At 41.9% G+C, this 27,285-nt stretch overlaps 2 protein-coding genes across 3 annotated transcripts in view; both read right to left on the bottom strand.

The window, feature by feature from the left end:
- Positions 1–466: 466 nt before the first annotated feature.
- Positions 467–8,412, bottom strand: paplnb (papilin b, proteoglycan-like sulfated glycoprotein). 2 transcript variants are annotated; one of them, XM_079526030.1, is made up of 13 exons: positions 8,349–8,412; positions 7,291–7,366; positions 6,421–6,530; positions 5,739–5,799; positions 4,874–4,976; positions 4,344–4,474; positions 3,810–4,169; positions 3,431–3,607; positions 3,154–3,301; positions 2,989–3,069; positions 1,752–1,863; positions 1,215–1,320; positions 467–1,097 (listed from the first exon to the last, which is right to left on the bottom strand). In XM_079526030.1, the coding sequence occupies exons 2-13, from the start codon at positions 7,345–7,347 to the stop codon at positions 843–845; spliced, it is 1,701 nt and encodes a 566-aa protein (XP_079382156.1). In that variant the 5' UTR covers positions 7,348–7,366; positions 8,349–8,412; the 3' UTR covers positions 467–842. The 2 variants fall into 2 exon arrangements, with proteins under 2 accessions (XP_079382156.1, XP_079382155.1); XM_079526029.1 differs by lacking the exon at positions 8,349–8,412 and adding an exon at positions 7,565–7,598.
- Positions 8,413–22,413: 14,001 nt separating this feature from the next.
- otofa (otoferlin a) overlaps positions 22,414–27,285 on the bottom strand; it is a 115,547-nt gene continuing 110,675 nt past the window's right edge. The window contains exon 47 of the mRNA XM_079526867.1: positions 22,414–24,553. Coding sequence (XP_079382993.1) covers positions 24,373–24,553 — 181 coding nt within the window. The 3' untranslated portion in view covers positions 22,414–24,372. The remainder of the gene's footprint in view (positions 24,554–27,285) is intronic.

Below are 27,285 nucleotides of genomic sequence, written 5' to 3'. Positions count from 1 at the left end.
GCCCAGTGTTGAGTCTGTCGGATAGCCGGTTGTCCAGAACCAGCACAAAAGCCTCTGCCCAGGCTCCAGACAGGGCCCAAATCCAGATCACCCCTAGATCTCCATATATGGAGCTGGCCTGTTCTGACATCACAATGATGTTCTAACATCACAATGAAGCGTGACCTCACCCTTTATTAGCTAATTGATCACACCTGATCACCCCCAACATGCACTGATCACCCCTAGATCTCCATGTATGGAGCTGGCCTGTTCTGACATCACACTGATGTTCTGACATCACAATGAAGCGTGACCTCACCCTTTATTAGCTAATTGATCACACCTGATCACCCCCCCAACATGCACTGATCACCCCTAGATCTCCATATATGGAGCTGGCCTGTTCTGACATCACAATGATGCCCTTTATTAGCCAATTGATCACACCTCACTGTTCTAGTAAAAATAATGCACAAACACCCTGTTCATCAGTACAGACAGTTTATTGATTCATTAACGAGAGTGGTCAGTCTGGTCACATTGAAGTAAGCAGTTATGTTTTTTTTCATACAGTACATTGAACAGCACAACATTCTTTAGATTGTGACAATGCAAGATGGAGAAAAGGAAAACACTGTATGAAAGCAACATGAGTTCTTATGCAGTCACGGGTCACACATGGGGCATGGTTCGGCCATCTAATACCATTATTATCTTCACTTTCTGTGTGTGTGTGTGTGTGTGTGTGTGTGTGTGTGTGTGTGTCATGACTCGTACATGTGCACATATGTAGCCTATGCAGAGAATCAGACTCTGATTCATAATTCATTCCATGCTATAGGTATTAGCCAGGAGAACCGTTATGCTCTTGACCTGTAACCTCTTCTGGTTGGCACTCTCCTTGAGGTCGCTGGTTCCCTCACACCACCGCAGTGCCTCTGGCATTCGCCCAGGGTCATGAAGTTGTTGGCATTGCCCTGGCAACTTCCATACCAGAATTCGGTACATTTGTGAGTGGCTGAGTTGTAGTAGAACCTGACCTTCCAGGTGTCGCAGGGACCCGCCTCACGCCTCAGAGAGCATACATCATGGGCAGGGCTGCCCAAGGGTGTGTCCTAATGACAAAGAAATGTTTTTTAGCTGAACTCCAATAAGAGGACTAAACACTTAGTTGGCTCATACCCAAAGAGAGTCGGGTTCTGCTTGGAATAGAAATTGTAGACACTTCTTACCACATATCTTGCCACAGGAGCCACATATTCAGGAGCCACATATTCAGGACATCCTGCCATTCCAAATCCCTGAGCTGCATTCACCCCATCCCTACAACAACCAAACCTGAAGAAGAAAGACTTGTCAATCCATAGATATAGAAGTATAGAACATAACTCATGAGTCATGACAACATAACTTTCATGTTCACAACCACTTATGCTGTGAATGTGATGCTTAATGCTATGGATACCATAATCAAAGCATCTGAATATTGAACAAACCCCTTGTGAATTCATTATTTACTTCCTCTTCCATGTTTGATACATAAGCACAGTGTTGCTATGTCAATTCATTCTGTACTGTATTCTGTGCATGTTCACAATACTTGAACAATAAAAATAAAAGAAGCAAATATCCATTTCTATGCAGTCAAGTGAAAAGAGTAGCAAAGCAACTAATGGTATGGAGGTTTTCAAAGTGACAAAATGTGAGATGGAACTCTATCAATCATATCAGTGAAATGGTTAGATGGGAGTTCAGGAAGTGGTCCGCACCTGGTATTAATACAGTCTCCATGGGAGCAGCCTTCATATCTGGGTCCAGTGGCGGAGCTATGGCCATCAGGACAGCAGCCATAGTATGTCTGTGTACAGCGTGGGGCACTCACTGTGGGAAAATGCTCATAGTCACCGTTTGCATTTGAATGGGAAAGTAAACACACATGCATATGGTCGAACTATCATGCGTCCAAAAACACCACAGACTTGTGCAAACTCATGTATGTTAAGCTTATTTTTTGTTGACATTTAGGACCACATGGTGGATAGTTAGGCTATTTCTGTCTGTTTTATTTTGTTATTTCAATATGGCCTTTGGTTGTAAGGTGGAAATAGTTTATAGTGTTTATTAAAAATCAGTGCAATCATAGTCTAGACGGAAAATTACAACATGCAGGTAGATGTTTCTTATAGCCCGAGGATAGACTCTTTCAAAACTGGTTTATAATGCTTAGTTCTTCAAGTGTATAATGTGCATTACACAGTAAAACCTTCAGTGTTGATGATTTAGCTTCATGTCTGTCTGTCCATATTTACCTCCCCTTCCTTTTCATGTGACTATTTTGGGATTGACACATGCCATGCGTATAATTAAATGCACATTGAGATGCGCGTTCAAACATGAAAATATTATGAAATGAAATACTTTGAACAAAACATGTCTTTTTGCGAACGCAGTGAGCATTTACTATGAGACCCAGCAAAAAAAAACGTAACTTAAAAAAATACTTAAAAAGGAAAAAACGCACACACACAAAAAACTTCACTTAAAAAAAAACTTAACTTAAAAAAAAAAACTTAAAAAGGAAAAACGCACACACACAAAAAACTTAACTTAAAAAAAACTTAACTTAAAAAAAAACTTAACTTAAAAAAAAAACGTAAAAAGGAAAAACGCACAAACAAAAAACTTACCTTAAAAAAAAACTTAACTTAAAAAAAAAAAAACTTAAAAAAGGAAAAACGCACACACAAAAAACTTAACTTAAAAAAAACTTAAGTTAAAAATAAACTTAAACAAAAAACTTTTAAAAAAAAAAACTAAAAAAGAAGCACGCACGCACGCACACATACACACACTAAAAAAAAACTTGAAAAAACATTTAATTAAAAAAAAAACTTAAAAAAACCCTTAAAAAGTACGTAATTTATTCTAATTGTTGTTATTGCAATTTACGAGCTGCGTTCGCTTCCCGCGTTTGCGCGTCTTACTTGTATACTATGCTCTGCATACCTGATGTCTCTCCTCCAACATAGGGTACAAATCCTCTCATGGTGCTCTCATGAGCCTGTGGGTCCTGAACACTTGGGACCACTGAAAAGAGACACATTTTGATGAACGGACAAGCACAGTTATAGACCCCCCAAAAAAAGAGTGTTCACCAGAGATGTGGCTCACTTTGCGCTCCAGGACAAGGCTGTGAGTTGCAGGACTCCACGGTAGCGGGCCTATGGGCACCACACCTGTCTTCCGCATAGGGGTGGAGGTCCAGATCAAAACAGGCGACCCTTCTCTCCCTCACACCACCACCACAGCTCCTTATGCACTGCAGAAAGAGTTAAAGAGAAATCCTTTAAGGGGAAACCAGGGGAAATTTATGTGAAATTGTAACGTGTAAAAGTCTTTGTTTCTTATCGTTTCATTCCATTCCTCTCCTCTGTTCACTTTCACTTACCAGTCCATAGTCAGTTACGTGCCAGGTGACACTTATGGTACAGGCAGGCCTGCGGCAAACCTGGACATCAGCGGGACGCGCCACACCTCTACAGGCATGGTCATCCAGACGTTCTCCTCCGGCGCCGACACAGACCACCTCCCTGGTCTGCTGGCCATCCCCGCAAGTCACCGAACACTGTCCGTCATTACGGGAGAAAGAGCAAATATTTATTTTTTGAGTCACAGCTACCACAATGAGAGAATATTCAAAGTGGCTCAAACCAAATTGTTATTGCATATATTCTCTGTTGAATGCTAATCACTATGGAGGTCCTACTAGAAAAGTTTGGGTATTAAATGCATTTTCATTGGTATATGGGAAACTACATGGCACCAACCACGCTGAAACTGCCAACGCTGTATTCCGCCACAACAACTGCAGCACCATCTGTAGCACCACCTGTGGCAGCACATGCGTGCATGTTGCAGGCTTGTTGACTGGCTGGCCTCAGCATGCGCTGGGTGATGCAGTAAGTCGCGTCCACTACACGGGGAGTCACTGAGTCCTGAACCACACAGTCCACGCTGCGGTACTGCATGCCTCCGTTGCATGCGGCAGAGCACTCGCCATAGACACCGATCGTGTAGGCATAGGTTTGGGTCGTCGTGGGGTGCGTCGCCACGGCTGCTGGAACATGGTGCTGGGAGCCTGCAGTTTGTGCGTCATCTAAGCCCATGAACTCCCCATGGGTCAGCGTCTGGCAAAGATCAAAGGAAAAGCGACAGTATGAACAATTCATCTCAAGAAACAATTATTTAAACAAGCACACTTCCTGAAAAATCACTTGGAAGAAATGCACAGGCAATGGTGAATGAGACATACCGTGGCCATTATTATACAATTATAACATCCAAACTGGTTTTGCTCCTACCCTGCAGACACCATCCACACAGATGTCACTGCGACCCACATAGCATGGCGTTCCATCCACCACTATAGGTCTGTGTCTGTAAGGGAAGTTCTCTCCAGTGGGGACACAGTTCAGCTCACATGGATTGGTTGCTACCAAAAAAACAGAAACATTATATTTATTGTAGGTTATTAAAGCCACATTTAATACAGATATATTTTACACTTTAAGCTTAGTTTATATTTAATTTGGCTTATAGCATTTGTGACACAGGATAGGATGCACAAAATCTGATGCATTGTTTATAGTACCATGACTTGGTAAAGCCCATTGATTGCTTAATTGATTTCATTCAGTTTGTAGAATGGGTACAGATCAAAAGATAGTACAGGTCAATACAAAATCTGCTACGAGGATGAACCAGAAAATGCACTAAGACTTGTTTCCATCTTATTTGCCAAGGACTCGTAGATTAAAACTAATTTATTTACAACCATACTTTCACCAATGGTGACTTAACAATAACGAATGAATGTTGAAAATATCTTTACCTCCATAGTAAGGCACCCAGCTATAGCGCTTTCCCTGGAAGTCCAGTCTGTTATACTGATTGCATTGGTCCTCTCTGAAGTCTCTGGTTCCAGCAGGACATGCCTACAGAAAACAATATTACGTTAATTGTGAACGCAGTGATTGCGAACGCAGTGAGCATTTACTATGAGACCCAGCAGATCATGTCTGTCTGTGTGTCTGTCTGTCTGTCACGCTGTAACACCACCCGCCCACCACCAGAGGGCGCAGCTGTATCACACACAAAAACCACACACACATACACACACACACACACACACACGCGCACGCACGCACACACACACAAAACTTAACTTAAAAAAAACGTAACTTAAAAAAAACTTAAGGAAAAACTTTAAAAGGAAAAACTTGAAAAAAACTTAACTTAAAAAAAAAACTTAAAAAGGAAAAACTTAAAAAGGAAAAACTTAAAAAGGAAAAACTTAAAAAAAAACTTAACTTAAAAAAAATCTTAAAAAACAAAAAAAAGAGAACTTAAAAAAAACCTTAAAAAATTACGTAATTTATTCTAATTGTTGTTTTTGCAATTTACGAGCTGCGTTCGCTTCCCGCGTTCGCGCGTCTTACTTGTGTCATACAGTATGTTCCATAATACATGGTGCATTGGTCTAATGATGTATTACAATTTACAATTAAGGCATTTAGCAAACACTCTTAATCCAGAGCGATTTACATTAAGCAATAACAAAGAGCATGGCATACATCACATATATAGAAAGTAGTTATCGTGAAACATGCGTAAGCTAAGAACGTAACAGTGTGTATGTGTATGTGTGTACTGTAGATGTGCATAAAGCTGAGAATGAGTATAAAGGTAAAGTGTACCTGTGTATTACAAGTACGGAAGGCCTTGGAAGATCCCACGCAGTTGTGTCCACCATCCGTCCTGTGAAGAAAAGAAAATACATCAGACATAAAAATATTTCTGTTATTCCTTTCTGTCCGTTTCTTTCCTTCAAATCAGCTCAGTTTAATTCATTCGGTTACATCTATTTGGCAACATAATAGCCCAATAATAATAAGAGGAAGCTTGCTTAAATCCCAGCTAACCTCACCATCATAAGGCTTTCCATAAATCCCCATGAACATCTTTGGGAAGTCAACAAGCCGTCCCCTTCCCCAATAAATATCATTCCCATCCCATGGGCAAGGAACTCATCTGCTACAATGCAGATGAAGTTGTAAAAAATACAGTGGCAACAAAATAATTGAAAAAACTGATCATTACACAAGTATAATATACTTGTATAGAACTCAAGTGGTTACATTGAGTTATCTACCGCTTATATATGGAATATATGGAGGCAAATGTCACAGAAATGGTTTGGAGAAAGAAATAACAAAATATATACAGGTATATTAAAGACAGAAAAAATAGGGACACTAGGTTTAAAGTGGTGAAGATGCAAGTAAAAGTAGCAAAACAAATACAAATAAAAACAAATAATGTACAGGCTATATATTTATATGAACATTAATATTGCCCATGTTAGTATATTTGTCCTACCTTGCAGTAATACATTTCCTAGTCCTCATGGCCACTCCAGTGCCACAGGTACGACTGCATGGTCCATAGGCTCCAAACTCTCCCCAGTAATCCTGAGTGGGCTGTGTTAGCTACAAAAACAAACAAAACGTCATAGGAGCGTAGCTGTGGGTGCACATACTGTAGAACTGACAACACACCACAACACGCTACCACAAGCACATAGTGTACTACACGAAAATAGAAACGGGAGTCTAGACCTGATGAGGCCCTTCACGGTGAAAACGTTTGTTTGTTGAATAAAGCACGGTAGACCATATATCAGGCTATACTGTGTGCAGAAAGTTCCTTCCTTTATGTTTTAATAAAGTGACATGTAAATAATGTGCATAATTCTGAGAGCATTTCTGTATATCAATCAGGGTGAGAATTTCTGCAGTCTCTCACCAGAACTATAAAGTTTGAACACATTATTTAGGTCCCTATTGGCTCCATGTCAAGACTAGAATCAATTTTAAGATCATGCTAGTTTTAAATACATGCAAAGTGCTATGTCAATTTCTTTGCAAGTTGCAACTCAGTATAAGACAGAGTCATTATTACATAGGAACCAGCAAAAAAGAAAAGAAAACAGTGACATTAACCATCCCTCGTACTAAATCTAAAGCATGAGAGGCTGTAATCATACAGTGTGTCTATGCGCCAAGTACATACCCTGTCTACCGACCTAAGGGGTCCTACACCAAACACCCAAAAATGTTTCTATTACTACAACATGACGTGTGTGTGTGTGTGTGTGTGTGTGTGTGTGTGTGTGTGTGTGTGTGGAATCGTACTTGATACAGTATGTACATGGACTGTGATAGTTAACGATGATGTGAAATGGCTCACCATGAATGCAGGCACAGCCAGCAGCTGCAGGAGACCCAGAATCTGTAGGATGTTCATGTCCGCCTCTGTACTAGCACTGTATAGAGACAATAACAATTTTACATATTATTCTGTTCTTACACAAATGTAAAAAGAACCACCGCTCATCTGCTGAAAAACCTTAAGTGAGGTGCTGGAGTCACAAAGAGAAAATGAGAAAAATAAAGGGAAGCTCCGCACACTCAGATCTGCACACAATCGAAATATTTATTTTGCAAGCTTCCGGTCTACTGACCTTCTTCAGGCATAATCAAAAAGTGACATAGGACAGAATATATGTTCATCACTTGATTGGATGAATGATCACACCTGTGTCAAACATTTCAATTAGAGTTCATGGGAGTTGTAGTTCTCAGTGAACTACAAGGCACCCAATGACACTAAAGGCTCATACATAGTCTGGATTTTCGGTGGTTAGGTGACCACTGAACTACAACATGACGTCACGAGCCGCGGTGAAGAGCAAACCACCGCCACCGCTCCAGCCCTTCTCTCTGTTTTTACTCACCACCGCTCAACGTTATTTCAGCTCCGGTGGTCAGCTCACCACCGGAACGGTGGTCACCAGCTCACCACCAAAAATCCAGTCTATGAATAGGCCTTTAGGCCCTCATTTATCAATGAGGTGTACACCCAAATTTGGGTGTACACCACGTTGATAAATGAGGGCCTAAGTGTCCATTTAGACAAAAAAACAAAAGACAATAATGCAATCAAATGCAAACATCAGGCACATAGCCATCATAAAGCAAAGAGCAAATGTAATCTTGTGTCATCTGTTTATAGAACAACACTCACTGAGACCTAGGGGTTGTAAACTTTCTAAAGTGTGGATCCAATAACAAATGATGTAATTTATTTGTCTATCAAATACATTCCTTTGCATTCATTTCTACAACTGGACATTTCAATGAAATCTGTAAAATCAATTTCTCACCTGGATAGACGAGACAGGTAAATGGGTTAGCACAATGAAATCTATTTGAGTATATACGGAGGTCACGACTCTTCTACTGTACCTTCTTGAAGCGAATCCCTCGGTGGATGAAACACAGTTCAGGCAACCAGTAGACCAGCAGTGTAGTACTGCACTTGGGAGGAGAACATATAGGCACTGACACCCAACTGTCAGCCTCCTCGTCATCACCGCTCTCCTACGTCACAGCCCACAAGTGTCAGGTTTCAAGTGCAGAAACCACATGTTTCTTCCAAAATGATGGATTCCCCACTTCCCGGTGGACAATTTCCCAAGAGATGGGCTTTGTTCTCGTCATTGAATAAATTGAATAAATGAATAAATTGTATTGGTTACTTAGATCTGATTTCATTTAAGAAAAGTGTCAGTATTCATGTGCTTCAATTCAGAAACTATTTTAAAAGTAGACTGTTATGCAATACTAATTGAATTCAGATTTAATATCATCATCATCATCAGTAGATGTGTTGATGGGTGAGAACAGGAACATAAGTTACAAAAACAATTGACAAAGGATGAAGCAAAAATGTCAGAGTATATATGATTTAATTATTGATTCATGCAGATTCAGAAATAGTAAATATCCATCATAAAAGCATTTAATGAAGAACGCAAGAAACTATATTTGATCCATGGCAAAAGATATCCCTAAGTTTCTCCCGGGCTTACGTTGGTTCAGGATCCTGACCACTGAATGTCCCTTTCCACACATCCCACAACCACTAAACACATACAGATAAATCACAGCGGAGATGCTGGTGGGAGGTGCAACGCCTCAGGGGGCAATTTTGTCTTTTTTTAGCATGCAACCACTCTTACACATTGCCATGGTGGGGAGGAAACTTGAGGGACAGCCACTTGTGAGGAACGGTACGCACATGCCAGCACAACAGGACAAAGGAGACATCTGGACTGGCCTGATGCACAACAACGAGCTGCTGGCAAAGTTGGAAGCTATAATTTATCAACACAGAGTGAGTGAGAAAACACAACAATCATGATCACAGGGAAGAAACGAGCCTAAATCATCCATTGACACCGCACACACAGGTCCAGCAGGAACTACATGTGTCTGTACAGAGCACAATACAGTACAACTGTATAGAGCACATTCAGCACAATGATTGTGACTCACACAATTTCTCACTAACTCCATGCCACTAAATCAGCAAAGATACATTCGACATAGATTACATATCAAGACTCATTAAATCTTAAATTCTGTCAAAGCCATGCAAACAATGCACATCCCCTCTATACACACACACACACACACACACACACACACACACACACACACACACACACACACACACACACACACACACACACACACACACACACACACACACACACACACACACACACACACACACACACACAAATACAAACACACCCCTTTTCGCTGACAGTAACAACACAATCCAGAAACCATGCACCCACAGCCACAGTCTTGTTTTTTTTACTGGGAAGTCTGTACATTCCCTGTCTCATTTTTCTTTCTTTCTTTTCCCCCTCAGAGGTGCCGGCTGAGCGTCTGCTCCTGTTCCTCCTTGGCGTCGAACGCTGTCTTGATACTGAGCAGGTCCTCCATGTTGTCCATGACCTCCTGCATGTCACTGGCCAGCTCGGTATAGCTCTGTTTCAGGTCGTCCTGCTGCTGCTGCAGCTCCATGGCCGTGCTCATCAGCTCAGAGGCCTGCTGGCTGCAGTTTGACCGAAGCTTCTCCACGTCCGTCAGGAGCACCTCCATGCTCTTCATCAGCTGCTCCAGGCGATCAGTCGTGGCCTCGAACCTGGATTCCGCTGAGCCTCCGCCGCTGGCCTGGGCTCCAGTGTCCTCCGGAGACTGCTGGTCATCAGACTGTGAAGTCTGTGGTCTGTCAGATTCCATCCTAATGATATTATGATCAGTGATCTCTTAGCTGACCGAGACTCTGACAGTGGCGAGGCATCTGAAAGCAGATGTGAAGAAGGAAGTGCAATAGTTAACAGACACGTAAAGAGAACAAACAAACAAACAAACACCTGTAAGGTGTTTAAGTTTACAGCCAGGGTTGGCATACAGTGGTAACAAACATAACAAATCCTATGTGTGTGTGTGTGCGTGCGTGCGTGCGTGCGTGCGTGCGTGCGTGCGTGCGTGCGTGCGTGCGTGCGTGCGTGCGTGCGTGCGTGCGTATATGTGCATGTGTCTACACAAAGGGTGCATGTACGTATGTGCACGGCAACCCACTGACATGTGCTGCCCTGTAATCCATTTACGGCAGCAATCCTGATCTGCATGTCAACCAGTCCAAAGTGACCTCTTGCTGGCCGAGGTGAGTGGCAGGCAGGACATTGGATTACTGTACCTCCTATAACCTATTCACTATAATGGCTGTCTGAGTACAGATGTACCCCGTCTTCCTGAACTCATCTGCTGCAGGTGGTCTAGACATAATGTACACATGCATTTAGGCTATATATAAGTTATAACCTTTATTTAACCAGACACCAAACATTGAGGGTAGACACCTCTTTTACACTTACACATGTATGTACACTACAGACATATATGAACACAAACTCAAACATTTCCATGCCAAGGACCCTCAAATAGCCATAACCATAAGCGTAACCTACAGTTAGTCTACAGTACACCGTATTGGAGACTATTTACCCACAAGAAAAATCTTGAGAAACACACTTGTCAGAGCATACCTTTATTTGAAATGCCCCTGTGGCTTATGTTGTCGGAAGAAACTATCAGGGAAATCAAAACCAGACTTTCAGAACATAAGCGCTCCATCCGCAACAATGAGAAATCATCGGTAGCCACTATAGCCAGGCATTTCAATGCTGTGGGTAATGATGTGTGCACTCTGAGGTTCCAGGGGATAGAAGTGGTTAACCCCTTAAAGTCCAAAAATGACGCAGAAAAACTTGTCCACGCATTTGTTACCTCAAGGCTGGACTACTGCAACTCGCTATTGTCAGGCTGCCCAAGTAAGTCTCTGAAAAGCCTACAGCTAGTTCAAAATGCTGTGGCGCGTGTGCTGACAGGTACCAGAAGAAGAGACCATATCACTCCTTCACTGGCCTCTCTACACTGGCTCCCGGTTAAATACAGAATAGAGTTCAAAATTCTTCTCCTCACCTACAAAGCTCTCAATGGTCAGGCACCACAATATCTCAAAGAACTCATCGATCCCCACAAACCAAATAGAACACCAGTGCGTTTACAGTATGCAAAAATGCTTACTGTCCCAAAAATATCAAAAGTTACAATAGGAGGCAGGGCGTTTAGGTCCCAGGCACCTCAGCTGTGGAACCTTCTCCCGGCTTCGGTCCGTGGGGCTGACACGCTCTGCACATTCAAGACTAGGTTGAAAACCTTTCTCTACGACAAAGCCTATAGCTAGACTTGTCTCCAGTACTCGCTCACCCGATAAAGTCATAAGGGTGGGAACTGAGTAAGGGGAACCTCCCACCAAACCCCGCACCTGTGTTGTGTGTCTGCTAAATACCATAATTGTACATTGTTTGTGTGGGTTTGTCTCCCAGCAGTGTAATATACAGGCTCCAGTAAGGCCTGCCACTAACCCAACATCCGGGGAATCCTTCCCCGGAGTCTCTTTTTGTCCTCCACTTCGCAGTTCTGTGGACCTCTAATATTAACCCCCAACTGACTGCCGAGTGTGACCGTGGACCAGGCCACTTCATGGAGCCCACCAGAAGAGTGACCATGGACCCGGCCTCACAGTGCACGACCTGGACCAGATGTGGACCAGGCCCCTCCATGGAGCCCACCCTGTCTATCTCTCTTCTATTCTTTCTTCCTATTCCCCTCTACCCTCCCCCCCCTCTCCCCCGACACGGTCGAGGCAGATGGCCGCCCACCCTAGAGTCGGGTTCTGCCTGACGTTTCTTCCTAAAGGGGAGTTTTTCGTTACCATTGTCGCAATATTGCTTGCTCTGGGTGGATCTTTGTTGGTTGTAAAGTGTCTTGAGACAACTTGTTGTGATTTGACACTTGAATTGAATTGAATTGAATTAAAGAGAGGTGGTGATAGGGACAAAGCGTTACTCCAGAGGGAGGCCTACTGGATCCATACACTACAGATCGAGCCAAGCACCCTAAAGGTCTTAATGAGGAACTCCTATAGTTGCTTTTTGTAACTGTCTAGTAACCCAGTCAGCCACATAGGCAATTTTTAAATTAGAATTAACAAATTTGTATTTATTTAAAATTGATGGTCAGCATGAGAGAACAGACACATTGCAAACGTGTGTGTTCGATTTTGAGTGTAACCAAGGGCCTCTCATATTTTCCATTTATATTTGCTATGTGTATTTCTATTTTGTATCTTGAATCATGTAGGCCTATTGTTAAATCCCATGAGTCACTGTTAGGTCGACTTTCCTTTTCAGGCCCTTCGTAGTCTGCATATTGAGTTGGCTCTATGTGATTGTGTACATTTTATCTACTATATTTACCATTACTATTTCACATGGGATTTGTCCTTTCTTGGTACCTGATTAATATTGAGTCTTCATTGATACCTTTGAAGGTGATGATGATAGTTGGCACCTGCATTCAATTGTAGCCTTACTTGATTGAATCATGCATTTACACTATACACCTCACTCCATGGTATCTTGACACAACCCTGAGGTCTATCAGTTGAAACATGTCCGTTGTCTGTCAATATGAGAGGTAAAAAAAAACATGTGAAAAGTGTATTGTGAGCTGGCGATTTCTTCACTTTTATTGGATTATTGAGCCTTGCAAGCACCAAAAGACTTTCATCTAATCTGGAGTGTGCAGGCTTTTTGTTTGTTTGAGATTGAGACTATTCTTCCTGCCTGCACCCCAGGATAAATAGTCTCCACTATGGTGTAGACTGTAGAGTAGACTAATATGGATCCTTAAATAAACAATAACCATAAGCAGCAGCTTCCATATTGATCTGCTATTTAAAAAAAGAAAGAAAAAAAACAATAATGATATAGCCAAGTTAGGGACACCAGGTTGAAAGTGCATAGTTAAACTGACACAATAATGACATTTATTCTTTATTAAAAAATATGATGATGATGATGATGATGATGATTATCATTTTTGCCTCCTATCCAATTAGACAATATGGATAGATAACAATATGGCCATTTTAAACACTGTGTTGTGACAACAATACTGAAATCGGCACCCACTTTATGATCTGATTATATGTTCTTTAAAACAAGTGCAAAGTGATGCTAGCATATAATGTAGAGTAGTAGGTAGTTGTCCTGTGGCTACATTTGGTTTACTGTAAGCCAACTACGATAGAGGGGGCGAGGATAGAACTGTCAAACAGAATGGCCCAAAATAGTTTGAAAGTGTAATTTTGGAATGAAATGATAGTCTCAATCTTGGCCTCACACCAGGCATAGTTCTGAGGCTGACCACAATCACTTCAAAGACTCATAGGAAAAGACGGAAGTAACATAATGTTACATAATCATCCATCCATAATATCCCTCCCATAGGGCTATAGGGATTATATTATTATATTATAATAGGGGTGTGGGAGCGATACTGTACTGTATGTGTTCAGGTATATTATATTATATTATAATAGGGGTGTGGGAGCGATACTGTACTGTATGTGTTCAGGTATATTATATTATATTATAATAGGGGTGTGGGAGCGATACTGTACTGTATGTGTTCAGGTATATTATATTATATTATAATAGGGGTGTGGGAGCGATACTGTACTGTATGTGTTCAGGTATATTATATTATATTATAATAGGGGTGTGGGAGCGATACTGTACTGTATGTGTTCAGGTTATTCAGCACAGATGAGCCTGGGACCAGCACAACTACATTATCTTAATTGTCTTAGTTCTTGTTTTATTCCTTTTGCATGTACAGTATGCCATTTTCTCTTTCATGTTATTTTATTACAGCTCAATCATACATGGAGATTTGAAGTGTGTCACAGTGTGTTAATATTCTATTAACTTTAATGTGATTAGGATATATTAGTGGTTTATACATGCCCAGAATGATAAATAATGAATATGTCCTGGGCTGATATTCTGTGGTAAACAAATAGTATTGTTGTTTTTGTCTTTTTCAACAGAATATAAGAAGCCATATTGTTGCACAGAAGTAATTAGATTGTCATATTACAACATGCAAACAGAGCTCGATCCCTACGATAAGCCCTATTTCATAGGCTGTTCAAAAATAGCTGAACATACCGTGTTGCATTGTGACAAGTTGTGGGTTTGTAGATTGTTTCTTTTCTGTGTTGAAATTGATCTTTTGGGGGAAAGATGGAAGTATTTTTAATGAATAAAATGTGTTTTTGTCCAATCTGAATGGTAGAAACTGGCCCCTGTAAAATCGGAATCCCTCAAACACGGACGCAAGGACAACACAAGAGACGGTCGCGGCCACACAGCCAACTCAAGGTATGGCCACTGAGCCGACTTGGGGACCCAACGCAAGGACAACACAAGAGACGGTCACGGCCACACAGCCAACTCAAGGTACGGCCACTGAGCCGACTTGGGGACCCAACACAAGGACAACACAAGAGATGGTCACGGCCACACAGCCAACTCAAGGTACGGCCACGGAGCCGACTTGGGGACCCAACGCAGCTCCTCCAAGGAAAACAAACAAATGAACGGAGCTGAACGTGAATCCCCCCCACCGCCCACCCCTTTTTTTCCCTCACTGTATATGTTTCTTTTCCCTTTTTACCTCCTTTATGATGAATTCCTGTTCTGTCCTTTGCGGATTACCAAAAAATTGTGCACTTTTTCAAAAAAGCATGAAACTTTTACCATAGTTAGATGATACCATGAGGTGTATTTTCAGATGTGGAGTCAAGTCAGATTTGACCCCTGAGGCCCGGTAGAGCATAATATGTGACCAATACCCATAACATCCTATATAAGGCAAAACAGTCCAAATTTCATCATTCTTTAAGTAGCATGTGACATATGAAACTAGGGTGATTTCATGATGCTGAATCCATTCCAAGCATTAGTTTTTCAAAAAAAACACTCATTGGGCTAAAAACGGCCAATGCCGTCATCACAAATTGATGATGCCAGCACATTTGGGCAAGTGGGCATGGCCGTTTTAAGCCCAATGAGTGTTTTTTTGCAAAACTAATGCTTGGAATGGATTCAGAATCATGCAAACACCCTAGTTTCATATGTCACATGCTACTTAAAGAATGATGAAATTTGGACTTTTTTGCCTTATATAGGATGTTATGGGTATTGGTCACATATTATGCTCTACCGGGCCTCAGGGGTCAAATCTGACTTGACTCCACATCTGAAAATACACCTCATGATATCATCTAACTATGGTAGAAGTTTCATGCTTTTTTGAAAAAGTGCACAATACCTCTTGTATTGGGGTATAAGCCGCTGTACTAATATAGAAGTGTCTATTTGTACGTCTCTAAATGTTTTTGATGAATTGAACATTGTGGACCCTATTGGAAACAAGTGTAATGCTTAATTGGGTCGTCCACTCACAGTTAACAGCCTTTGTATTGAGTTTGTGCTTGAAATGTACTGTAATTCTGCAAACTGTTAATACATTTTTCAATCAATCAATCAAAAAAAAGCGTTTGTTAATACAATATAATTTAGTAATTTGGGGGTTGTATTTAGTCTCCCTGCTCTTCTATTGAGACATTTAGATTGTGTCAAAGGTCATGTCTCAACTAGATACAGGATCTGACACCATTTTTTACCCGGTGGTCAAGATTCAATTGATCCCCTGAGCAAGCAGGCAGGCTCTGTTAGCTCAATGGTAAAACTTTCAGCACTTTCTGGTTCAAAATCCAGGGTAGAAGAAAATACATAGTGCAGCTTTCATGGGTGCGAAGATAAGGTTTCAAAATGGACATGGGTGAATGTAGGCCTCGCCCTCCACTGCTTTTTTCTTTCTTTTTTTTATCAAAACGTACCAAATAGCTCTTGTGGAACCACAGCCAAGAGAGGTTTCAACTTTCTACAAGATATTATGCCCTGTGGCAGTAAATATAGTAAAAGGGTGTGCCAAATAGGCTTGAAATCATCCATAATAGCACAAGTCCTGAAAATACAATCACCCCAATTGTATAAGTTATATATATTTCCAAATAGTAGCCCTACTGCAAACAGCCGCCCGGTTCCTTTTAAACGCCTGTGGTCTGACAGCATATTGCGTATTAAACACCCTGTCCGAATAAACGCCCTGGTCCATACAAACGCCAGGGCTATTATTTGCAGTTTCTTCAGCCTTGAACCGTAACCTAATAATGGCCCGGTGCAGGCCTGTGCAAAAATAAATAAAAGCCTGCTGCAAATACTCACCTGGTTACTTTCAAACACTCTGGGTACAAATCGATTTTGTCTATTAAACGGCGCCCTGCAGGCTACTATAGTATTTACATGTACTGTATCATACAGATGGGACAAAATTACATTACTGCCACTTTACAAAACCAAACAGTAAGAATGAAGAGGAAATAGAGGATCAGCTATTCGGCAACCCTAGAGAAAGGGACAACATTGGACTATTAGGGCAAATTTAAAGGGGACAAAACTGACATCATAATTAAAAGACAAAATAAGAATTATAAGGGTTGGGCGATACAAAAAGTCAAATTGAGAATTGACTCGTACCAAAAGTATGTTAATTACAGAACCAAAATAGAAAAATCACAGATAGCATACTGTATGTGATGATGATATATAGCTAGTGGTTTATGTAGCTAAAACAACTCTACCAATTAAAAGAAAAACAACAGGACATACCAATGTGGTGGTCCAACTATTGGACGGTGACCCAGTCATCAGTACTGTAAATGCCTTCGTCTGCCAGCCCACTGGCAGTGTGAGAAAATGAGAGAGCTTAGACGTCATGTATTTAAAACTCTTTAAAGGGTGCCAATGCTCCAATGTGCAGGCCATAGATAAGGTAGACGGTGCATGGGTTGCATGCTAAAAACCTAGCACCCTATCCAGATGAAGAGGGGCGGGGTGGGGGGGGGGGGGTTGCCCACTTTAATGCCAGGGTATTACCCACGCATTAATGATAGTGGGTAGCCTTGCTAATATAGTATCTTATCTGAATTTAAAACTTGTGAGCCAAGCAGAGGAAGTTGATTAATTGTTGTGCTTTCATTTCATTACTTAATGAGATAACCCACATGTGAAAACATGGGTGTAGCTACCAGCTGGAATGTGTTTTATCTGTGGGGGCTCTAATGATGTCATGGAGACATTCAGTTTAGTTTGATTTCAGTTTAATTTGAGTTAGGTTAAGAGTGCATAAGTACTAGTCTACCGGTAGTTTTAGTTAGGAATTGGTTAGCTTTAGTTTAGTATTTGTCTTTTCAATATAATAAGGATGGCCTTGATTGAAGCTCAAGGCTGCTTGGTTAATAGAATGCATGACAACAGACATGAGAGGGTGGAAAAACAAAAACAAAAATACGATTTTTCTTTTAGTTTGAGTCTTATTTAAAAAGAAAAATTCTCACACATTGCTTTGGTTGAAACCTAACCATGGCCCAGGTGCCAAATATTTATAATTAGTGTAATTTTATTTTGTGTAACAGACAGTGTTCGTTTTGTCATTTTTGTTGCTTGGTGGGGGAGTTTACGGGTGATTTTAGTTTGTTTATACTGCATAATAATGTCAAAGAATAGTTGCACCATTATAAGCAATATGCACCTTCAATACAGAACTTGGTCAAAATGAATATAACATACACAAATGTTATGAAACAAATCCTGCAGTTACATTAACAAGGTAGTCTCTACACTACAGAATGTCAGCTGGACAACATAATAGTTATATGTAACAGTAGTTACTTCGATTCTCCACCAGGTGGTGCAAACGGTCCTTTGTTGCCAAATGTGTTGAACCAACAAACACCGCACACAGTTTTAATGTTTATAGAATAATTGTTTGCTACTCTGGTGTGCAGGTGAATTGCTTTTTGGCATTATGATTGGTAGAGAATGTGTACATAACTTTCGTTCATTGCTTTTAAATGCGTTTTAATGGTCCGGATTCTATTCAAATTGTTATTGGTTACTGGCCGGACACGTGACCAGGAAGCGCCAATAAGAAACGGGCTGGCTACTCGTTTATCTTTCTTCTTAAAATACAAGGCATACACGTCGATTAAATTACGCGTTATACTTGTTTATTGCAGAGTGCGTTGTTTATATTTTAGTGTGATGTGATACACTTTTTAAAATAAAAGTTAAAATATAAGTTAACCACAACACTTACGGTCATTGCTGAGAGTGACTATCCCTTTCCGAAAGCCACATTGGTTATCGCTTCTCGGCCTTTTGGCTAAGATCAAGTGTAGTATCTGTTCTTATCAGTTTAATATCTGATACGTCCCCTACCCGGGGACCATATATTAAATTGATTTTTGGAACTGGGAGATGGAATAGGGGCTTGCTCCGTCCACTCCACGCATCGACCTGGTATTGCAGTATCTCCAGGAACGGTGCACCCCCCTCACTTGTGAAAAGAAAAATAACGTGATTCTAATGTCTTTGTCCTACTATAACGGAGAAATATTAAACGATGCAGTGTTTAGACGGAAATTCATTTTTTGCACAGTAGACTAGAGCCTGCCACACTGAGGACGAGATCCCATCCTGCTGCTATACATACATCTACGGATGGAGCATGGCCCGTTTCTTTCATTGCGTGAAATATCCGATGGTAACACTGCTGGAATGAGCTGGATTCGTGTATCTGTAATTTCACAGTGACAGTGTGTGTGATGAAGATGAGTGATGACTCATGACTGCTGAATGCTGATCATGATTACGGTATGCATGCAACCTAATTGAGTTGAGATTCTCTAATGTTGCGTTGGTTCACACGGGCAGATGAAACGATGAAGTCTACCGACAGTCCGACTACCATTCATTGTCAATGGAAGCCACTCAAGCCAGCAATTTGACAATGCAAAGAAAAAACGCAATGATGCATGTAGCTGCTCCAAATCAACTCACACAAAACACGTCTTTGCATCGTTTCATTTGCCCGTGTGAACGCACCATTTATAAGGGAGCACGAGAGTGAGATTATTCCTTTGTGACGGTAGATGGCGGCATTGGGTCAGTGTGCAGCACCAGTCTGTTGCTACAACTTTGGGTTTGGTTGTAAGTCTTCTGTCAGAATTGTAGACCTGTCACCTCTCCCTGTAAGTTTAAAGGTAGCCAGGGTAATTGATATTTAATATTTTGTGGTTAAAACAAAAGGGTTTTTCTTCTTATATTCTGAATAGTAATCATTGCTATAGAGAGTGTTTGTTCAGTAACAGGAGTTTCATCTTTTCTGCTCATTTCTTTTGTCACTTCCAATTTCTATTGTTTAATTTGTATCCTCTGTTCTCCATCCCCCATTGGATCAACTTGGTATCCTGACGACATGACCTGAAAATGCAATTTAGGTTTAATAAAGAGTTGGAGAGACATGGAGATTCCTATTAATAAGCATTAAGCAAACACTCTATAGAGCATCACAGTCCCGCCCCCTACCATGGACCAGGAAATGAATCCCAATGCATTTTTCCCATAGACATTTCTTAAAGTATTTATTTAAAGACGGTTACGCTGCGGACAAATGTCTATGAGGAAAATGAACGGAGAATCATTTCCTGAGCCCTGGTAGGGGGCGGGACTGCGACGCTCTATAGTATTGGAATATAGAGCTATTCAAAGAAAATCACATACCCTACCATTAACTTAAAATATGACCTAAAACATGCCATTAGTGTGAAAGGCCGTCTTTCACAAGCCCACCCCCAGAGCTTTCCTATTTGTTTGAGGTTTTTCCTTTATACAATTTTGATTTCCTATTAACTTTTCTTTTTTTTTCTCTCATTGTCCCAGATATTAGTTTGACAGCTGTTCTAGTTTAGTGAGGCAATTTATTTCCTTTATTTGAGTTCAGGGTTTTCTTGTTTTGTTTTCAATAGCTGTTTTAGTTTTATGCATTTTTGGTTTGTTTTTTAATCGCATCAATTTGATTTCATAGTTGTACTTAGTTTTAAACCTAGAACCTTCGGTTTACAAACCCCTGACATTATTTATTGGGTTATATGCAAAATGCAACAAAATATGTAATAAATATTAAAACCCCCCCCAAAAATGTAGGCCAACTTACTCAACTATGAGAGGCTAACCTTTATGCGGTTGCTTCCCGGGAAGACACCGTATTTCTCTTTTGGGTCTCAAGCTGAAGAGAACGCCTGATATAAAATACTCCTATATTTTGTAACAACGTTCAGAGAAAATACAAAATGACATTAGATCAACATTTGCTGTTAGTACATAACATAACTGTCAAAATAATACTCCACGGTCCCCATTAAAGAGCAGGTAAAGTGTGCTGCTGCTAAACTTACCTGTCTTGTATGCATCCATTCTGACAACCGTCAAAGCAGGTTAGTTTTCCGCTGTTTTGGTTACTTTGCGAGGTCAGTTGCGGTGCCAGTTCAGCATGGCCGACTGGTCAGCTTCAGTACGCCCTCGGGAAGATATGGCAGCTTACCATTCAACGCAAGCTTCCCATTCAGTCCTTTTATTACTCCCCAAGGCAAATAATAGCTGTGTAATTGATAAAATATTATAGCATAAACCCTAATGTCAATATTAAAAACGGTTATTCAAATCAAATTCATAAAAATATATAAACACTCAAATGTAGAATCATAGTGACAAATACACCCAAAACAGCAAAAGGGGATTACATTATTATTTGTAGTACAAAAAATACAGAGGGGAGTATGTGGAGTATGAGGGGAGTATGTGCGCATAATTATATTATTATTATTATAATATATATATTATTGATTGTCCCGTCTGCAGAGGTCTGTTCTAACCAGCAAGGTTGAAGATCTTCTGGCTGAGTGCCGAGGGCAGAGAGAAGAGCAGCAGGAACAAGAAGAGAAAGAACAGCACAGCCCCCAGCAGCAGCATGCAGTGCAGCTTGTAGTTCCTCCAGGCCAGGATACACACCACCCTCACTGGGCTCAGCAGCCACGACAACAAGCCAATGTTGGGACGTCTACACACACAGAGAGAGAGAGAGAGAGAGAGACAGAGAATACTGGTAAAAAAAAACAAAATACATACATACATGGATGCACCTGGGACGTATCCTCAGTGATGTATCCCAAGGTCATCGGGGTTTCGGGTCTCCCAACATCATACCCCTCACTCAGGTGACCCAGCCGGGGTGATCAAGTCCCGATTTACGTCCCAGTAGCTACCCTTGATCAGTCCCATTAGGGAAAAACCAGGGCCACACAATCCGTTCCTCCTGAACTACTCTGCCGGGACTGGGAGGTACCATTCTGGCGTTTGGAAGGACTAGGCTCTGTGGGTTGACTCCTGTCCGGGCCCCTCCTACGTCTCACCAGGTCCACTCCTGCTCTCACCAGGTCAGGCCCTGTGCGTTGCACCAGACTCCCAGCACCAGGCACTTTATTCAGGAATGGTGGATTCTCGAGCCGCAACGGTTCCGCAGGCTCCACCTTGCCCTTGGTGGTGCCGCAGGCTCCGCTTGAGGCTTGAATGGCCCTCCTCACCGTGGGTTTGTTGGGCTTCTTCCTCACGGAAGACACAGGCTGGGGCGCCAACCCATACTGCTCCCGGGTGCCGTCTACTTTCCGGCTGCCACCCGTCTCTCCGGTGGTCACCAGACTATTCCTGGTTGTCACGTAGTCTATTCCTATGAGTCACTATAAATAGAATAACTAAAAATTTATCTTCCCACAATATTGTAACTACTTTCAAACTGGGCATGTCATTATCAAAAAATATTTTTTTAATTCAGAAATGTTCCATAAAAAAACCTTTTTTCTTTTTGATTGCACATACAGCAAATCTACATGCATTGCGTCACACTGCATTGTTGTGATGTGAGGTTGTATCTTCTTTATATTGTCTGTCATACAACAAAGGTGTAAAAACGGGGTGTAAACCACTTTCCACCACCACTGCTCCATTTAAAAAAAAAAAATTCAAACATCAAGTTTGCATTTTGAAATTGTAGATCATCTATTTCAGTCGTTTAAAAAAAGTGAAAAAAGGTATAAAGCAGAGCTTAAATAGTTAAAAAGAGAAGAGGACAAATCAGTTCAGTAATTTCCGTTTACTTCAAATCATCGGTAAAACACAAAAAAAAAATAGCGCACAGCGCAACAAAGAGATAAAAATACAATTGTGTATCATACAAACAGGCAAGTTTAGTGCAAACGGGAACTCTCCTTGTACAAGGTAAAAACCACAGGATCACAAATAAGGACATTTGCAACAGATCAAGCACAGGCAACATGGACACATGGGTCAACAATGGACACTGCAAACAATGCCATCAGTTATGGCTGTTGAGTGTGAAGTCAGGGTGACAAAGGTCAGCCCATATGCAGCCACTCTTACAAAGCCTGTCTAATGCACTTTAACTATAATACCTCCAGGAAATGATAACCTGCGAGCGAACAAACTGTAATGTTAAAGACAACATGGTTGGTTGACTTGATTAGTGTAGAGATAGAAGGTCATGCCAACACACACAACCTCTCTGGTCAGTTGTACATAATCACACAGATGCATGCTTACTGATCTGACACATTTTGGTGGAAAACAGTAATAATCTTTAAGCTTTTTTTTTGTTTTTTTGTTTATTTTATACGCAAGTCAAAATCTATTTTCAAATGGTCTATTGTGTTAACCACATGAACCCTAGCGTCCCTATTCTGCGATGAATATTCAGCAAAAATAGCAGATCTACAAGCATATTGTGAGATTGTAGATCACTTATTTTCAGTGACAGAATTTGGTGTAGACTAGGCAAAGAAAAGTACTGGACAAAGAATAGAGCCCTGAGGGACCCCGGCTGTATATAGTTGTTAATTGTATTTCACTGTACTTTGCACATAACTCAATGTTTGGACCTTCACAGGACCATAATGTAAACGTCAATATTGAGCAGTTGAGATGAATAACAGTCTAAGTCCACCCATAATGTATAAATCATGTTTAAGGGGTCAGGACAGCTGGCCTTTTCGGGGAGGGGTCAGAATAAATTATGAACTTAGATGGTTATTCGTCTCAACTGCTATGTGATGCAATTCCTGAAACTAGTCTGGTTATGATGATTATACATATGGTGGCTGCGTGGGCAACACAAATTTAATTTAGCTAGCTAAAGGTAGTACCACGTCAAATATCTAAATCCCAATGAATATCATTAAGTTAGGAAAATAGACTGCAATAATCTGCATTTTTCTTTCTTTGTCATTATTCTACAAGTGTGCAAAGGCTGCAAGAGCTAACAGGGAACATAGCTAGGAGAGTGGAAAAAAATTGTTCATTTGTTCCCTATCAACATAATTTATTAGTACACATTGTAGTGGAAATAAAAAACGCACAGTAACATTTGAGATGTCCATGTCGAACTGTCCCATTGTCTCTGTTCTCCCAAATTAACAGATACAATATATAAAGAGATAAAGAAACTTCTTTGTGAAGTATAATATTTCTTGGGAGAAGTTGTTTAGGGTCAGATCAGGCGTTACTTTGTGGCTTTTGATTGGTTAATCCTCAGGGATGACATGCCTGATTGGCAGTCCACATATTGCACATTTTATTGGTAAAGCTTGCAATAGAGCAGAGAGGAGACCAGTGTTTGTATTGCCGAAGGAAAGCTATTGCATGGAGCGGTTTCAACCTCTCTCCTCAGATGTAGGGTGGATGGTGGTGAGCTGTGTTGTTCATCAGAAAGGGATGAGAGGGCAAAAAAATGCAACAGGGCCTCCATTCCTCCAGCCACTCCATCTTCTCCGTCATCGTTCCCTCAGCCTCCCTGACGCGGGGAAAAACCGAAGGAGAGACATGGTCTCCTTGCGTCTAGACAGGTACACCAACATCCACCCATATCCACACTTGCATTCCATCTGTCCATCTGTCAAACACGGAAGTGTCTCCCCCTCTTCTTCCCCGCCCGCCACTCTCACAGCAACCCAGGGGCCCTCTCAGGCCCCTAGGAGCTTCTTGACCAGGTAGCCAGGCATACTGTAGAGGAAGAGGCCCAGCATCATCAGCAGCAGCAGGGCCAGCACGATCTTGATGATGAGCCACTTGTAACGGTTACACACCAGATAGCGGATGGCCTTAAGCGGGCTGAGGAACCACAGGAAGGTTGTGTCCGGACGGCTAGATGGCCAAACAGAGGAGAGAGGGGGGGGTGGGGGTGGCGTTGCAGGGAGAGGGAGGTAGGTGAAGTGGGTGGGTGATATTAAATGGATGGAGTGAGATGTAGAAGAGGTGAGGGGGTGGGAGAGTGGAATGACAGGAAATATGGGAGATACAGAAGAAATGGGGAAAGCCAGTGTTAGTGGTTAATAAGCAATGGCATATGGTTGACCATGAGCACCTTTTACTAAAACAATATTTCAAAATATTGCACTCAGAATTCACTTTCTAATTGATATACATTTTCAGCGGAACAGAAGACTACAGCAAGAATAAAAGCACAAAATGACAATTACATATTAGGTCAATCACTCATAACAATATGATAATTGTGTTGATTAGTTGGATGATCAAACAGACATTGGCTGGCACAGACAGTAAAAGATACAGTGACATGCACTACACAGATTGTTTTCACTTCTTAAACAGGAAAGGGTAGAGACAGAAGTGAAAGATAGATAAGGTGAAGAGAGAAGAGAAGAATATATTTGGAAAAAAGAGACCAGGTAGTGATACAAAGTGCACAGAGGGAGAAGGGTCCAACACTGTGTGAGAGAAAAATAACTATGGATAGGGAAGAATTCCTATCCAAAAAAACAGGGCATAGAGAGAGACAGAGAGGGAGAAAGAGACAGGAAGAGTAGGCACCTAAACATTGTGGGCACCTCAGTGTTAAAATGGCCATTTTGTCCCTGAATGTAAAAAAGAGTATGTATAACGATGTATATGTATGTATAACGATGTAAGGCGTAATATTTCTAAAATCGCTACAAAACCTGCCAGTCATTATAAGAAATGATTACATGGCTTGGTTGAATGCTTGATTCTGATTGGTCAATCGCAGAATTCAGCGGTGTGTTATTTCTTGATAACAGACCGCTCCGCTCTATAACAGAGCGATGCCTAATCAAACCCTCGGAGCGCCGCTTGTGCGGCTGCGCCCCGCTTGATTTACTGCTGTTTCCAACATGACAGCCATGTAAACGCACACACAATGTCATTTGCAGCTAAACATTGCTCAACTCACTTCTTTGTTTTCTGACAGTGCTGCAGCTGGGCAGACGCCGACACTGGGGAGACACTGGGGAGGCACTGGGGAGACACTGGGGAGACACTGGGGGGACACTGGGGAGGCACTGGGGGGACACTGGGGAGGCACTGGGGAGGCACTCAGGGGGACACTGGGGAGGCACTCAGGGGAACACTGGGGAGTCACTCAGGGGGACACTGGGGAGGCACTCAGGGGGACACTGGGGAGGCACTCAGGGGGACACTGGGGAGGCACTCAGGGGAGACACTGGGGAGGTACTGGGGAGACACTGCGGAGACACTGGGGAGGCACTGGGGAGGGGGAGGCACTGGGGGGACACTGGGGAGACACTGCAGAGGCACTGGGAGACACTGGGGAGGCACTGGGGAGACGCTGGGGAGGCACTCAGGGGGACACTGGGGAGGCACTCAGGGGGACACTGGGGAGGCACTCAGGGGGACACTGGGGAGGCACTCAGGGGGACACTGGGGAGGCACTCAGGGGGGCACTGGGGAGGCACTGGGCAGACACTGGGCAGGCACTTGGTGGACACTGGGGAGACACTGGGGAGGCACTGGGGAGGTACTGGACATTTCATATGATTCACTGATTCACTACCCCCAAAAAAAAAGAGAGGTGGTCCGCGGTGAGGTGGTCCGCGGTCCGGTCGTGGACCGCGGTCCGCCAGTTGAGGACCCCTGATCTAAATCAATCCGTCCAATTCTAACCAAAGATTATGTTTTTGACGGCCCATCGCGGTCCCGTTGCTTGTCGCGTTAGAAGTAATCATACTTCCCGTGGTTGTCGATCGCCTCAGGGGTGTTTTGGCTACATCTAGCTACTTCAGCTACATCCAAGTTACAAATACCCCCGGGCATTCAGGGTGTTAATCAGCCTGTCGGTGATTTATCTATCAACAATGACCACTCAGCCATACATTATCCCTTACTTAAAGGTGTAATGCAACGGAAATGGTGGACATTTTATTTTGAAGTTTCAAACGGTTTCAAGTTGAAACACCGGTCTGAAGTTTCTGAACCAATCAGAACGTCGCATCCCTTCAGGCTATGGGACGGTAGCTAGGGTCGGTAGCTATGCTATACCAGCGCATGCTGTGTTTGTTTACAATTCAGATAGACGGCCAGCTGTACCAGTTTACTGTTATGTGGCTTATTTCTACCCTATAATGTTTTCAGATACATATTTTATCGTGATGATTAAGTTGAAACCGAGTAATACACTCTCTGGATGTTATCTTGAATGGGAATAAAAACGGAGGATCAGTAGCAGCTGTGTTTGCCTGTTTGGACGGATGCGGAGATATGGGGAATTAAACGGGTGAGCTTCATTTTTATTGGCTTTTATCGATGTGGGCCTCGACACGTCATCACGCAGCACGTTTTCGTTTTCAGGAAGTAATAAAAAATATATTTGTATGGACTTTTGATATAAAAACGCACAAAAATGAGAATTTCCCCATTTTCTTTGGCATCCATTGTTAGGTATGCTCATATGATGACCACGGAGATGGTCTAAAAGTGTGAAAATGACTAAATGTATGTCTCATAATTCTTTACATCTTGGGAAAAAAGCCAATTTAACATTGATGTGCCCACTGCCCACAATGTCTAGGTGCCCACCTTTCCTGTACCCTAAATCAATC

Source organism: Electrona antarctica (genome assembly GCF_951216825.1).
Source record: "Electrona antarctica genome assembly, chromosome: 17".
In the NCBI taxonomy this organism is placed as follows: Eukaryota; Metazoa; Chordata; class Actinopteri; order Myctophiformes; family Myctophidae; genus Electrona; species Electrona antarctica.
This window is presented reverse-complemented; position numbering and strand designations above follow the sequence as displayed.